The 16487-nt window shown below is 38.3% G+C and overlaps 2 protein-coding genes across 2 annotated transcripts; both read left to right on the top strand.

Annotated features, from left to right (window-relative positions):
* The first annotated feature begins 7193 nt into the window (after positions 1 to 7193).
* apoda.1 (apolipoprotein Da, duplicate 1) lies at positions 7194 to 9735 on the top strand. The gene is made up of 5 exons (XM_080033683.1): positions 7194 to 7228; positions 7492 to 7631; positions 8305 to 8426; positions 8545 to 8630; positions 9167 to 9735. The coding sequence occupies exons 2-5, from the start codon at positions 7515 to 7517 to the stop codon at positions 9397 to 9399; spliced, it is 558 nt and encodes a 185-aa protein (XP_079889809.1). The 5' UTR covers positions 7194 to 7228; positions 7492 to 7514; the 3' UTR covers positions 9400 to 9735.
* A 464-nt stretch (positions 9736 to 10199) lies between these two features.
* LOC307256080 (COP9 signalosome complex subunit 9) lies at positions 10200 to 14417 on the top strand. The gene is made up of 3 exons (XM_080034946.1): positions 10200 to 10319; positions 10876 to 10948; positions 14165 to 14417. Exons 1-3 carry the CDS (start codon positions 10224 to 10226, stop codon positions 14200 to 14202), a joined length of 207 nt encoding a protein of 68 aa, XP_079891072.1. The 5' UTR covers positions 10200 to 10223; the 3' UTR covers positions 14203 to 14417.
* The last annotated feature ends 2070 nt before the right edge of the window (positions 14418 to 16487 follow it).

Genomic DNA, 16487 nt, shown 5'->3' with positions numbered 1-16487 from the left:
ATTCTTGGCCCTCCCCTCCCTCTGTGTTTACAATTCAAACGAGTGAGGTGAGGAGGTGGAAAGAGTGTGAAAGTTGGCACCTGTTTAAATGAGGAGACTGTTCAAACAGGCCTCACACCTTCTGCTGTTTTATAAGAAGTGCATCAATGTCACTCATTCCTCTCTATGAAACAGACTTGTTATTCACCTTTTTATTAAAGGCCTACTTCACCGGTTGGAATATGAAGGTGTATTGAACTCGGAGATCCTATGAAGTATAAATGTGCAATTTTTTTTTTTTAAATCGGATCATCCTAGCCTGAGAAAAGGCAGAAAGAGTGTTTTATGGTCTCACTGTTTAACCCTACATTTCTCTTTCTGTGATGTCACAGAAAGAGAAATGTAGGGTTAGACAGTGAGACCATAGTGAGTTCAATACTTCATATTCAAACCGGTGAAGTAGGCCTTTAAGGTATCTTTGCAAAAATGAAATGCTAAAATTACAAACACAATTGATTAATGCAAACAAAAGTCATTTCCACCACATTTACAAACTCACACCAGCCTGTTTTAACTGTAATGTGTCCTTGAGTGTTCTGAAAGACAAAAAAATTACATTTTATTATTAATATTATTATTATTCTTAGGCTACATTTATGCTTCCAGCATTAGTGCTCAATTTAGAATTATAGCTCAGATTAAACATTTCTGTATGACTGTTCACTTTCACGGTCCTGTTTAGGTTAATAGGAACTCGTCAAACTAATCAACAACACATTTTGAACACAACAAACCGATGAAGAATAAAGGACATGAGTTGGGATACATACAGGTTGCGTTCCGAATCGCATACTTTCTACTATATAGTATGTAGAAAAAAGATTTAGGATGTCCCGATTCTTATGGCCAGATTGAGGATGGTTAGAAGTACCCGGATGTCCTACTTCATGCGGCCAAGATTGTTAGTGTTGAAAAGTGCATCCTATTTGGGCGATTCTGACCCACAATCCAGTGCGCACGTGAAGTGACGTAACATCGACGAAGCCTCCATATGAAAACAAACGGGGATGCGACGGATATAAAAGCAAGAGGCAAGATCAAGGCGCAATGTTATGATGAAATAAGAGAGAAAAGTATGTCCCAATAGTATGCCTACTGCATCCTAACTAGATTCTTTTTATCGTCGGATGTAGTATGTAGAATAGAAAAAAAGAAAGAGTATGCGATTCGGAACGCAACCACGGAGTGGATGAAGAAGGGATTGGAAACAGCAGGTGAATGAGCATAATGGCTGATTAGGGAAGTGAGTAACAGGTGAGCAGGAAATAGTGGAAGTCCAATGGTAAAGTCTGAGGGCATCTAGTGGACGGCTTGAGAAGGACGGCCATGTTGTGCTGGGAGAAATGAGCAGTGTGATAGTGTGACAGCAGGAAAGCACAGAGGAAAACTGACATCCACATTATCTTTTTTCTTTGTCATTTTGTGGGAACATTACAGCCATGTTGAAAAAGTAACAGGATCAGGCAGAGTAGGGTGTAGGCAGAAGGAGTTTGTGGTGCTTATTAACAACAACCATCAATAGACTAATCTCACTCCACTGATACCAGAAAAAGTATTTTGATCTTTAAATGTAAGTGCCGTCTCAGGTGAACATTCAGTGCGTCCACTTGCTTTTAGGTTCACCTCAGAGTGTTTACCAAAGCACACACAGGTTTTAAAGGAAGATTTTTTGGGCACAGGTGTGTCTGCTCTCTCTGCCTCTGGATTTAATCCCTGCCACCGAAGGGCCTAGGAAACCACTTATCAGACTGGAAAAATGGGTGGAAGTCTTTGGTGGTTTATCAACGGAGGAGGTGGAGAAATCAGAATCAGACCAAGAGCTGCAAGACACAAAATGCTCAGTAAAAACATTCATAATTTATACCAATAAAGTCACTGACAGCTTTGTCAGAACTGCAGTCTAATCCGGCCCGTGGACCTTTACTGCAGGTCATTCCCCCTCTCTCCGTCTCCCCATTTCAACTCTGTACTATCCAATAAAGCTTGAAAATGCCAAAAAATAATCTTAAAAAAAAATAACTGCAGTCTACCGTGATGAACAACCACTTCAGTTGTCGTTAGGTATTAGATTGAATGCATTAATCACACCGTTAGTTTTGTTGTTTTTCAAAGCTTGATACCAAACAGAGGCAGATACGTCCATTGATTTAAAGCCAGTGTTTTGGTTTGTAAGATATAACACGATAAACTTCTAGGGCATTAATAGTTTGGAATTCAAGCAACAGGTTTCTTATTTTTCCACAAAGCTGTGCACCAAATCCTACAGAGAAATGATCATACAACACTGTTCTGACAGTTATAGTATATAAAAAAGCTTTGTATAAAGCTTTGTACAAACGGGAAGTGATACATGTCCAACTTCAGACGTCCATCAAACAATAACATTGCAGAGTCACTGCCAGGTAAACTTCTCAAACTGATTTTTTTTTGTTTTCTTTTTTTTCAATCGAATACCCTTTGTTTTCAAGGGTCTTTCTGAATCTGTTTCATCAACAAACACAATTGATTTCCAGCTGTGCAGCTCTTCCATCTTCTTTTTGTATGCGGACAATAGAGCGCATTGAAAGCTCAAATATTGACCGCATACCGCAGTATATATGCTGTCTGAGTACACTTCCCTTTGGAATAACTTTGGTCTGATTAAAGTCTGCAATCATGCAACACTGTGTTATGAGACGCTGTATTTATGCACAGCGGTGTTTGGATCTAAATCCAAACAAACCAATAAATGAGATTTTTTAGTCTATATTTTTGCACAAACACATATTCCCACCCTTACAGGCAAAAGGTGCTCATAACTTAGTAAACTGGTTCAAAACCAGATACACCAGTATCTTTTTCGGTGAATTGAAAGTCAAAAAACAGCTCTCATATCGATCGTCTATGGATAATGTTTGCTGTTGCACTCGTTACAAAGTTTCACCTGAGAAATGACCTCTGACCCTCCAATGTGACACATTCTCAGGCTTGTTTGGCCACAACCATGGACATAAAGGCAATGGGATTCTTATCTTTGGTAAAGGATAAGCTCATACTGTATCAGCAACACTAACCAGTCAATGGACAATGAATCACCTATTATTTGTCTCATAGAGGGCAAATCATTGTAAAATGTAAATAATATATCGTTCTATGGTGTGAGAAAAATCCATACTGCATACAGTACATAATGCTTTTTAGAACGAAAATCTTTAAAATGGCTTATTATGTTTATTTTTTTCTATAACATAGACACTTAGTAGGGGAGAACGGGGTAATCTTAGCCACTTTTTACATTTGCCTTTAAGCGAGCTAAAATGATTTATCACTCAAATTTACACATTTTCCATTAATTCAGGATGTTTCCTAGAAATGGGCATTAGCATAATTTTTTCAAGACAAAGGGCAGTGAAAATATGATTGTTTAAAAAAAAGTTGTGATGTGGCTCACATTACCCCAGCTGTGGGGTAAACTGATCCACTTACTTTTTCCACTCTGAAACTACCATAACAACACATATTGTAACAGTAAGAATCCTGAAAGCTAGCCACACATTCCAGAACTAATGTCGGACTAGTAAAAGAATGATGGGGTTTGGTCAATTAAGCAAAGCAAATTTTCTAAACACTTGAAAGTAACTCTGAACAAAATACAAAATCAAATACAACATATTATAATTCAAAAGGTTTTAATAAGATTCAAATGAAAGATAGAACCAGTTAGATTAGAACACAGTCTGGGGGTCAGAACACAGGACCCTTAGAGCCAGCTATTGTCTGGGGGTCAAAGCATAGGAAAATCAGAACCAGCGAGAACAGCCTGGGACTCAGAACACAGGAGAAGACCCAACTGGATTATAACATCAGCCTGTCATACTCTACAACTAGGCCTACTCTACATTCCAGCGCTGAAGGTTACAGGGAAAGATGAGAAGGTGCTCTTTCTGTGTGGTTGCCCCAAGTCGTCTTCCTGGTGTATTTCCTTGGCATGATGGCTTTTCTACAATGTGTATGACATTAAAATAAAACATATGTCATGTAATATTACATTAAAATATGTTTAAGACTAAACTTAACTTGTGCCTTATGGTGGGGGAAAGTGAGACAGTGGCTCACTTTCCCCCACAGCTTTTGGCTCACTTTCCCGCACCACCACAATTTGAGAAAAAATTACCTCTCTTAGCATTTCAGGCTAATCTTCAGTTATCAGCATCACATGGTTTCATATGTTGGTAGTTCATCAACACGTATGATAGAAGTTTTTCTACGTGAATACATTTGCTTTTGCACAACAGTTGATTAAGTTGACAGCAAGAAAATTTACTTTTACATGCAAAATACCTATTTTGGTGAAAAAAACATGCTTACCACAGCACCATGAGGTCCTCTCTTTCAGGGCGAAGGGGAAATGAGAGGGGCTTGAAAACATATCTCACATGACCACAAATGTTTTCCGTTGCCTAGATACAGGGGGTGGCTCACATTACCCGATGGCTCAGATTCCCCCGTTCTCCCCTATATATATATATATATATATATATATATATATATAATATAATACAGAGACTCCTTTAATCTGTTTGGATGACATCCTAGCTGGGAACTGCCATTTAATTACAGTTTTAAATTATTATGGAGGTGGACACAATAATATGTAAATAAATACATAAAATAACATACATTAAGTGAATGAAAATAAAAAACTATAACGCCAAACCGATTCTGTGAAAAGATGTATTTTGAGGTGAAAGGTAACAGGTGGTGTTGTGAACTTGCCCCTTAGCAGCAGGAAGTATTCTCAAGCTCTGTGTGTGAGTGTGAGTGTGTGTGTGTGTGTGTGTGTGTGTGTGTGTGTGTGTGTGTGTGTGTGTGTGTGTGTGTGTGTGTGTGTGTGTGTGTGTGTGTGTGTGTGTGTGTGTGTGCGTGCGTGTGTGTTTAAATACGTGTTATGTCATATTCACTTCAACATGTTTAACACTCAGTGTGTGTACACAGGAGCCCCAACGTGACCCCGTCATGTAAGCCGTCCGTCATGTAAGTTCCTGTAGCAAAAACACATTTAAGAAATCAATATTTTGGATGAACTATGACATTTTGTCATTGATAGAAGAACAATAGGTTCCAAAGAAAAGAAAACATGTATTATAAGCATGTGATCAAAACACATATGAGCCAAAGTCTTCTTTACCGTTAAGATTTTTTTTTGTTTAGCCAGCGTGGTTGTTTACGTCCTGATCAGTCAAAGTCACTGCCTCCATCCAGGGAAGGACCCAGCACCTCGGCTTGAACCACAAGGCTTTGATGTGTCCTTGTGAAGCTAACTATTTATTCCCCTCTGAAGCGCATTAGCTACAAATTGAGCCTTTTGATCTTTCTCTTCAATAATTCAACCTTGTTTGTAGCTGTGGGGCTCAGTCTGGGAACATACAGTTCATGGTATTTACATTTTATTCACAGTGTTTGAGTTTTGAGTGTTCAAAGGCTATGTGTTTACTGCACCAGCATTTCAGATTGAAATACTGGGTTACAGGTGAACTCAACAAAGATATTTAATACTGTTCATTTGATATATTTCTATGCCGCACTGTGTTCAGTTGCACTTTAAAAAAGTCTGGACCATAAAAATCTGTCACGAGAAGCACAGGCCAATTTCTGAATGGATGGCCATTCATTTTTGAATGAACAAATGAGCTTGGCACATGCGGCACTTACTGTTCATGTGCCAAATGATTTACTTTAACTACATGAGCATGAGCCTGTAAAACATCATTTGAAATCAAAAGCCTTGGAGGTAGCGCTGCCTGGAGCTGCCTGGAAGGCACTTACTGTAATCTAACCATAATAACCCCTAACTTAACGTTAACCATGCTAACAACATTGCTCTATCTGTCTGATTTCAGGTATTTCCTCAGCTTTTGTTATTATTTTATGTGTTTTATTCATTGTAAACTAATGTATTGTTCTGTGTGGACTAAATGTGAACAGCTTTTGCAGCTTGGTCCAATCGGACTTGGCTCAAAACGCTTGTTTTCCAGCAGCATGACAAGATGAGAGTCACCAGTCAAACTGGCTTAAAACCAACACAGAGTAGAGACTCTCTGACTTTCTCATCATCCCCATCACCTGACCTTCCATGCCTTCCTCCTCACCTGTTCCCCCATCCTGTGTGGCCTATACACAGTCTCATTTCCTCTCATTCGCTACCAGATTGTTATGCCTCAGCTTCACAGCCCTTTATCGTGCCTGCCTGCCCATCACGCCCCTGACTGAACCTTAGACAAATTCTGCCTCTCTGCCTGACTGACCCCATTTTGGATACGTGTGTCTGTTTTAATCCTCCTGCCCAGTTCTGACTCTTGCCTTGATGTTTTTTGACATCACGTAAACATTAACTATTCACATGGCAGGGGCGCCCTTAGCTCAGTGCGTCCCCCCCACGGGCCTCGGCCAGCAGCGGACCCGGGTTTGATTCCAGCCCGCGGTCATTCTCTGCATGTCACTCCCCTCTCTGCCCCATTTCAACTCTGTCTCTACACTATATCAATAAAGCATAAAAATGTCAAAGAAATATATATAAAAAAATAACTATTCACGTGGCCTGTTCGTCTGTGAGTCGTGGTGCATCTGTGTTCAAACCTGGTTGTTTACTGAGACTTTACAATGGTTGACAACACTAATGTCAACCAAAGGTTTGCCCAAAACAAACAGGAATGGAAATCCTTTGTTGCTGCCCTGCATGCTATCCAGTAGACATATAGGGCAGTAAGTAAGGAGCCAAAGCAAGTTAAAGTGAGTAAGTAATATCAACCAGAGGGTGGCTTGTTGGAAAGGTCAGAGGATCACAGAAGCTTCATCAAAAAAGGCGACTGTTTGCAGCCGTTTGTGCAAAGACGTTGAGCATCTTTGCCTCCTAAAAGCGAGTTAAAGAATTCCTCTGATATTTTATGGAAAAAAATCTGCATTCCCGCCTTTCCAAATCAGGGGAATGTCAAGATTTTTTTATACCATTTCTACTGGCATGTCCCCCATGACTCCACTTTGCTAATAGTTGACTTCATGTCAGAAATAAAGCCGCTCCCTACACAAAGACAGCCATTGATGACACAGAGTCGTGGCATGGCATGACTTCGCAGAGAGCAACGTCTCTAATTCAGATACCAGCGTTTGTCCTTAGGGAGAGGACACATATCTGAACCACCAGGCCACAGAGGTAAGAACAAATATTAAGTGGTACAAAGAAATGATAAAATGACTCACTAGGTCACTCATTCATTAGGTTCAGATTGTTTGTTGAGTCAAAATGTTGTTCAAGAGCCTCAATTCAGTGACCTCTGCTTTTATCTTGTTTTTTTAATGTATTTGTTGACATATACATATAAAATGTATTTGTTGACATATTTAACACATTATAGATTTAACATATTCAAACAGCAATCAATGATTCACTTGTTTGTTTTGATCAAACTTTTGCAGATAACAAAAGGCTGGACTCTACCATGAAGTTTCCCTTTGTTCTGGTTTTTGCGTTCATCCTCCCACTGATCCGGGCTCAGGTTCCCCACTGGGGGCCATGTCCAGAACCCTCCGTTCAACCGGCCTTCACCCTTCGACAGGTACGAGCTGCTTTGTTCAGAATATGAAAAATAAACCTTCAGCCATGAGGCCTAACACTGTGTGAGACTCGCATGGTGTGATGGGACCAACAAGGCTGCCCCTCTTTATTCTTTTGTGCCATTTTGAAATAATTGTTCTATTTTTTATATCAGCTTATTCTCTGATTTTCAAGTTATATAAAAAAATTGTTATTATTTATTATTATTTGATTTATTTAAAATCCTTGTTTTGTGTTATGTTTGATTCCTTTTTTATTCCATTCCATTCCATTCACTTTCAGCTCTTATTTATATAGCCCAATATCACAAATAGCCATTTACCTCAGTGGCCTTCAGAGTATGTTCACAATATGGCATTGCATAGAAAGTATCCATTAATAATTCTAGTATCACATAGATGGAAAGTATAATTTTACTGTTGTATCTGGTCAAGATGGAGTTAATTTGAAATACTTAACATAGTGGAGGGTAGTTCACTGTAAGCTTAAAGTAGCAGAAAATGAACATACTCACTTTTGTACCTATGTAAATGAAGTTGAATTATAATTGAATTGAAGAGAAATCCACCGCACATTTGACTGAATCTACTTAAGCATGTAGATTTATTCATTATCTCCACTGGCAGTGCTCTGAATTATCTTTGAACATGTTTTTTTCTTTTTTGCCCTTACAGTTCATGGGGAGATGGTTTGAAATTGCCAAACTGCCAGCCCAGTTTGAGAAGGGCCGGTGCATCGAAACCAATTTCACTATGAGGACAGACAAATCTATTCGTGTGGTCAGCTCCGAAATACTGTGAGTCCCTTTCTGCAATTACTTTTTGTGCAAATGTGGAGTCAGAGGGTTATGATTATCTTGCGTTTGTATTTTATTTTAATCCAATGTAAAAATTTGACCGTGTGGAATGAAACAGGAAAGGAGAGCTGAAGAAAATCGAAGGAACTGGAGTCGTTGAGGATATGAAGAATCCCGCCAAGCTGGGAATAAGTTATTCCTATGGTGAGAGAGACGTGTGAAAACATTTCTTTTGTGTCGTGTTTAGAGGGGCCTCTTAACCTTTTATCGCCCTCATATCAGACAGATTACTTCTTTTGCTTGTGTCAGCTCAGGAGAAAACATTGAAGTTAAAGTCAGTGTGTCATCGATTCTGGAGAATGTTTGTTGTCAAAATGACTAGTCAAAATCAGATAATATCTCCTCACGCTCCGCTATCTGTCAGCAGGCTACTGTGTGTGCACTAAAATAAAATCCATTGTTAATATACAGCCTATAGGCTCTGTAAACTTGTATGTAAACAAAGGGTATTTTAACAAAAGGACCCACCGTCACTAGCAACATGCCTGTTTACACAGCCTAGGCTGTGTAATAAACCTGGATTTGTTTTTCAGCGCACACACAGTAAGCTACAGACAGGTAGCAGACCGTGAGGAGATATTTACAGATTTTTTGACAAATAGTGATTTTGACAACAAGCATTCTCCAGAATCACTGACTCCACCTAATCTACTTTTTGGCTTTGCTCCCTAACCCCACAGTGTTGCCCTATTCCCCTTACTGGATCCTGTCTACTGACTACGTGAATACGGCCCTGGTGTATTCATGTACGGACGTCCTTAGACTCTTCCACGTGGACTTTGCCTGGATCCTGGCGCGAACACGCAGTCTGCCTGCCGCCACCTTGGAGAAAGCCAGGGAGACTTTCGCCAAGAACAACATCGATGTGAGCAGGATGATCCCAAGCCGGCAGCAAGGCTGTGGCAAAGAGTGATGACATGGAAAAATGATTCATGATCTGTCCAAGAATTGTGTTTGTTATTGTGGCCAGAGGGCATACTTAACTTAACTGCAGTTTGTTGTTCATATGTGCTTTTATAAAAAGACATTATACACATTTGCAGCACATAGTAACTGCATGCCTAATATAGGCCTACTGTACATTATAGTTTGGAGTTGGAGGTTGTGTAACAGTATAGTGAACACATCACGTCTGGTTGTATTAAATAACAAGCTGGGAGTTGCTTTTTGTTGTAGGCTAATGAATGACGTTCACTGTTTAATTTGCTGTGTGAAAGAAAGGAATCGTATTGGAAGCCAATTAGTAAATTAAATAAAGATTTTACAACACAAACTGGAGACATAAAGGATCTTATTAAAATCAATAAAAGTATGTGAAACTTACTTCATGTGATCTTTGATTCTGCATCATTTCAATGAAAACACACTCATGTAAAACTATTTAACCTAGGCTACATACAATATTTGAATGTGTTTAATTTGCTAATGTTTTTGTGGCCTTCTTCCAAAAAGAAATATTTAGAGATTAATCACGGAAATAGAAGATTTCCTCAAAAAGTTAATAATACATCATCCTTTTTGAGCCTGAAAAAGGACATTATATTGTTTTTAAACATCACTTTGCCTTAAAAATCATTGAATGTCTTGTAGTTTATTTTAAGCTGAGTTGCTCCAGAACACAGGAACCTTTGTGTCTTGACTTCTAAGTGTCCCATCGGATTTATTTTCACGTGGCGCCGCATTAGCTTCGCTCTTTTTTCAAGTGTTGAAAATATGCAGATAAAATAAAATCAATCGATGCCACTTAAGGATCAATCGAACTCGACGGTGATGAAACCAGCCGTGGACGAAATGTTTCCAGAGGGCGCTGGCCCATACGTAGATCTGGACGAGGTTTGGGCTTTACGTTGATACAGATAGCCTAGAAATGTTTATTATTATATATTTTTTAAAGTTTCTATTTACAAATATTTAATATTAGTTTTATGGTACTTGTACTTTAGTTGAGCATTAACAATTTGTTCTTTTCTACATTATGTGCTTTTGACTCCTTTGATTTTTAGCTACTTTGCAAAATTAATTTATAAAAGATATAAATAAACTAATAGCCTAAATCATGATGTATTACTATAGGTTAAGTTACCAAGCGGTGTATGAAATAATAGAAAATGTCTCCACCTTTAACTGCTACAACATTAAACCGATTAACTCGTGAATGCATCATTTATTACAATCTATCAATTACTTATTTTTTATTTGGTACAATGAGTAGGCTACGTCTGGTAGCCTATAGTAGTAGCCTATATTATGATGCTTCTACTTCACCTGAAGTAAGCAAATAGCTTTAACAGTAATTTGACACTGTAGTAACCTATTCTTTCTTCCTCCCCTCTTGTCTTGGGCTAAATGTTAATGTGTGCTTCTGTGCTGCATGTGTGTATTCCTGCAGGCTGGGGGAAGCACAGGACTGCTGATGGACCTGGCTGCCAATGAAAAGGCTGTTCACTCAGATTTCTTCAATGGTAAAGATGTTACCTTTGCACCTGACAAACTGAGACTCTAAACAGTAGAAGGTTATGAACCCCCAATGAAATATTGAGGGAATATTGCATTATTGTTGGTGTGCACGGTTGTGGTTCATGCCATTGGATCTGTAGACATTGTATGTACCTACAGTAAGCTACTTTCAAGAATATAAACCCCTTTTTAAGTAGGACTTGGGCTGTGTATACTATTTCATTGTCACACACAGGGCTATGATACGTATTGTTCAAAAAAGAGTTTTGTAAAAAGCCATTGCCAAAATATTCTAGAACCAACGATTAATTATTTAGTAATTGAACAATTATCACTTTGCCATTGAACTCTTTGAACGTCAGTTATAAAACTTCTAAACCAGTTAATTTGATGCATTTCTGTATATTTTCTGCTCTTTTAACAAGAAGTGTTGGTCTACTAAAGACACAAGTAACCTTACACACAACATAATACCACCACCACAACCACCAACAACAACAAAAACCATATGCTAATAATAATAAGCAGTATCATTACTGGCAGATATCAAAATCCAGGTATCAGAATTTGATCTGAACTGATAAGTGGATTTGTGCATCTCTAAAGCCAACTATTTAAAGTATTGTGAGCCAAATGCCCAAAACATACTACCACACCTTCTGTTGAGTACGCACTAATGGGTACTAATAGTGATACACAGGGCAACATTTCCAGCGTTTCACCACTGCTTCATGTGCCCGGAGTTGGTGTTTTACTACAGAAGTGATGACCTTCAGCTGTCACAAGTTAGGGGCCTGAAGCTGCTACTTGCCTCGGTTTGACTTCTCCTTGCAGTTCAAATTAACATCAGTTCGAATCTCCACACCGTGGACAATAAAGATTTAACTAACTAACTAACTTCTCTATTCAAGTAAGTCGCGAGGTTGGATGTGCCACTTGTTGTTTTATAGCACCACTGAATGTTCTGGACCCTCGAGTGCGTAGAAAAGGAGTATTTATTCATGCAATGGAGTCTGGTTATAAAAAATGTTTTTCAGAATGTCTTCTGGCAGGTATTTACTTGGAGGGACACACATACATGGTGTCTAAAGAGACCACAGAGACGAGGTAGTTGGTTAACATTTTCCCAGAGTTTGATGTGACAGCTGAATTGATTTTTTGCTGAAATGTACACATGGAATTGGACTTTTCTATTGATTTTCTGAAAGGTGTCGAGTCAATCTTTTCCCCCTTCGAGAGATAAAGACATACAACATCTTTAGGCTGTCAAATGATCCTCCCACGGGGTCTCACAAATAGGACTATCAATACAATTCAATTAAGCTGTTCAGTTAATGTGAAAGGAACTGAGGAGGAGTCAGTCCGGGCAGATTGAATCTATTAGCACATGATGTTACTTCACCCCTGGGCGTCAGAGAGCTGCTGGTTCCAATCTCTTTACTGGCCTCAAAACATTCCTGGTACCCCCGCCACCCTCCTTTTTAACAAACTGTGGTTTATAATGTAGTGTGATGTCTGTCCCGAGGCGCTGCTACATCAAACGGCCATGACTTCTCAGCCATATGCGACACAGATTCCACGCAGACTGCTCGGCAGGAGCTGCGTGGACGGGCTTTGTATGAGGCTCATTTAGGGTGGCAGGCTTTAGTCCCTTCTGATGGAGATGTGGACCACTTGACAGCTGCTCCCCATTCCCCTGGCCCACACTGTTTAAAGGGATTTTAAATTTTCATTCATATAAACACATCGGCTTGATTCTTTCACAGTGACAGTGTTAACTGGTGTTTAAGCTCAGAAAGATCCATGTTGCAGTAGATCTGAGGAAAACAAACTAATGTTAATCTATTGCTTAGTTTGATGATGCGAAACTGCAGGTTTATTTATTAGTCCTGCTCTCTTAACCAGGCAAGTTATACACCTTTAGATTTAAGAGATAATTTAGGTTGACAGTGTACAGACATGCTACTGATTTAAAAGCTGATCAATAATTTTGCCAAAAGTATGTGGACACTCTCTGTCCACTTCTGGACAGGGGTGTCCAATTAATGAGTCCAAAGCTTTTTGTTGCGACTCATTAAAAAAAAAAATAACCTAAACATTTTATGGAATCCTTATGGGAAATGTGTCTTAATGTTATTTGTTTTTGGCCAAAATATATAAATCTAGGCTACTGGTATCAGTCAGGCTAACACTTTTATTGCAGCTCATTAATGTTGACAGTTTTTAAAATGAGATGTTTGAGCGCCACATAGTTTTGGCCATATGCCAAGCAGTAACACCATGACAGAAGGAATTCGGTCCCCTGAGTCTTTCATTGTCAGTTATGTGTTCTATTTTTTTGTGAAGGCTTTAATTAGAGCCAAACTGTTGTCATTCTGTCATTTTCTGTCTGATTTCTATGTTTTGTTTGTTTGTGATGACACCTCTTCAAACAGCAGCCTGTGCACACTCAGTCTGCACACAATGTCCTGTATAGTCTGCAGGCTATAAAATAACAAGTCAACAAACTGTATTTATACAGCACAGTTGAACACTATTAACAGTTTTTTATTTAAGTATAGTGTAATTCTAATAGTTGCAGTTCTAGAAAAAACACAACAATATTATAAAAACTGAAACATATGAAAAAAAAGCTATGTCAATGATAACAGTATCAGTTGCAGCAAAACATACAGCACAGCAAGCTACAGGTTAACACAAACTGAAATACACACAAAAAAAGAAAGCTTATCTCACTGTTAAATGTAAGATTCCTGCAGTAGGGATGAGGATGTGGCACATTATTCCCATGCATGTTCATACAGTTTTCCATGCTGACATCTGACCCCACAAAGGATCCGACCAACAGGAAAGGCACTCAGCAGACTTTTACTTTTATCACCCCGCTGCGCCCCTAAAGCCTGTAACGCTGCTTTATGAGAAAATGCCTGGCCTGCAGAAGCATTTGAAATACAGCCAGTGTTTCGTTGTGTCCAGCTGTTATGTAATTTAAATTAAATCAATCAATCTATCAATCTATCAATCTATCTATCTATCTATCTATCTATCTATCTATCTATCTATCTATCTATCTATCTATCTATCTATCTATCTATCTATCTATCTATCTATCTATCTATCTATCTATCTATCTATCTATCTATCTATCTATCTATCTATCTATCTATCTATCTATCTATCTATCTATCTATCTTATTGTTCTTCATGTTTTCCTCACACAGATTTTGAGGATCTGTTCGACGATGACGACATTCAGTGACTGGAGCCTAGCTTGATGGATTATATTCAAACAACTACTGTACACTTATTTGGGGAATAGCAAACCGACTATTTACTGTGTAATGACATATAATTTCCTTTCATAGTTGTCCAAGTTTCAGGCTTTTTAAAACATCCCTAAAAAAGTTGTCCCCTGCTCCAGATGTTGTGAAATTCTTCAGATCCCTAGGATTCCTTCATATGTGGTATGTTCAAATGAGGAGCTTGTATTGCGCTCATGTCTTCGACTGCTTTTTAACTGGATTGCAGGTTTGAGTGCGCTGGAGAACACCTGTTAGGAACGTAATTATACACATGATGGGCAGAGGCTTTGTATGCTGTCTCCCTCAAACATGCTACAGATGGCATATGATAAATGATGGTTTGCTGGTTAAAATAATGAGTGATAGTCACATACGTACATATGTTACATTGTGTATTTGTATATAAGTGTACAGTAGTTATGCATCCACAGTTGTATTTTTGTGATGGACTCTAGTCTCTATATGTGACAATGGTTGAAAATCAATAAATGGTATTTTTTTTATATGAAGCCGAAGTGTATGTTTTCCTGGAATTCTTCCCTTAACTTTAAAAATGCTTTTCTATATATTCAAAAACGTTCTACTTAAACTCCAAATTTCACAAGAACACCAACTGTTCCAACTCCACCTAAAGATCTTTCACCATGGCGTTTAGAGCCAAAACCATTTGTTGATTGATCAATATGTCAACTGACCGGAAATCTAACTAGAGCTATTTTGATAATCCATTGATTTGTTTGTATTATTTCAAGCAAAAACACCAAACATTACATTGTTCTAACTTCTCAAACAATTAAAATATATGTTGATGAATTAATCAGCAGTATTGATAATGAAAACAGTTCTGGCCGTCAGCAAAAGCTCCGAAAAATGTGACGTTTTCTTATCCAAGCTCAACCTAAACTGCAGATTTTACCCTGCCCTTCCCACACCATGTTATTGAGAAATACTTAATGTTGTGATACTTATTACAGCCATATGGCCCAGCCCTTTTACAGAACTGATCATTCATAAACATTATTAGAAGATTGATTTCAGGAATATGAAGAGCCCATTGTAAAAGATACAGGATCAGCCACTTAGTGAGTGTGAGCAACTCCAAAACTGCAGCCAATAAATAAAATAAAATATGCAAGAAGATTTTTTCACTAAAATGTTGTGAGTACAAATAACAACAGGCTACTGTGTGTCTGCAGATCACATCACCACGGTCAAAGAAAGAACAGTTTGTCAGAGGTTATCATGCAGATTTTTATCATTTCAGAAACCAAAGAGATTTGGTTAATATCAGCACCAATAAAACATTTGAAGTCAATAATATTTCCAGTTTTGGACAACAGCATATTGGGCTTTTATTACTATTCAGCACAAGTTGGTAACTGATAAGAAGCTTCTGAAGAGCACAAAATGCAAACTGCAGGATTTTTTTTCCAGCTCACTGATAAGAGTCAGCAAAACAGAGAAGTGTGCTGTCAGCAAAGAGATTTCAAACAGTTGTGTTTAAGACAATGGTATTAATTACGTTTGGAAAAAAAATGGCAGTACATACAAAGTACTGTGGATTTGCAAAAGTGAATCACAGGCTCAAGGATTGGGGCCAATTAACAAAAGTGTCTGTAATAGCCAACCGTCTGCAAGGGAGCAGAAATAATACGCTCTATAGAATGAAACTCAAATTGTGGAACGCCTCACACGGTTTATTATAGATTAATCACAAAGTCTGTGTCTGCAGGATAACATGGAGATTAGACCATTATTTATGTTGCAGCTATTATAGCGGCTCTGGACTTTATAGACACAATGCTGCTTTGAGATAAATGCTAAATGCTCACAATGACAATGCTACCATGGTGTAATGTTTCGTTTGTTCACCATAGTTCGGCATCTTAGCATTTGGTATTTGTATCAGCATTAACAAATCAAATGAAATCAGTTTTATTTGTATAGCCCAATATCACAAATTTACATTTGCCTCAGTGGTCTTTACATTTCATACAATATGATACAATATGATACAATATGACCTTACACCCTTAGCTCGGCTGAGAAAAAACTCCCAGTAAAAAACCCTTTACCGGGATTACATTATTTTTTTAAAGAAATCTCAGGGAGAGTTGACAAAGTAAGGGATCCCTCTCCCAGGACGGACATGCTGCAATAGATGTCATAAGTGGAGAAAATCACAAAGGATTTTGATCATTGACCAGATATTTACATAATACTAAAGTAAAGCGTGAATAGT

Source organism: Ammodytes marinus (assembly GCF_949987685.1).
Source record: "Ammodytes marinus genome assembly, chromosome: 9".
Taxonomy (NCBI): domain Eukaryota; kingdom Metazoa; phylum Chordata; class Actinopteri; order Uranoscopiformes; family Ammodytidae; genus Ammodytes; species Ammodytes marinus.
This window is presented reverse-complemented; position numbering and strand designations above follow the sequence as displayed.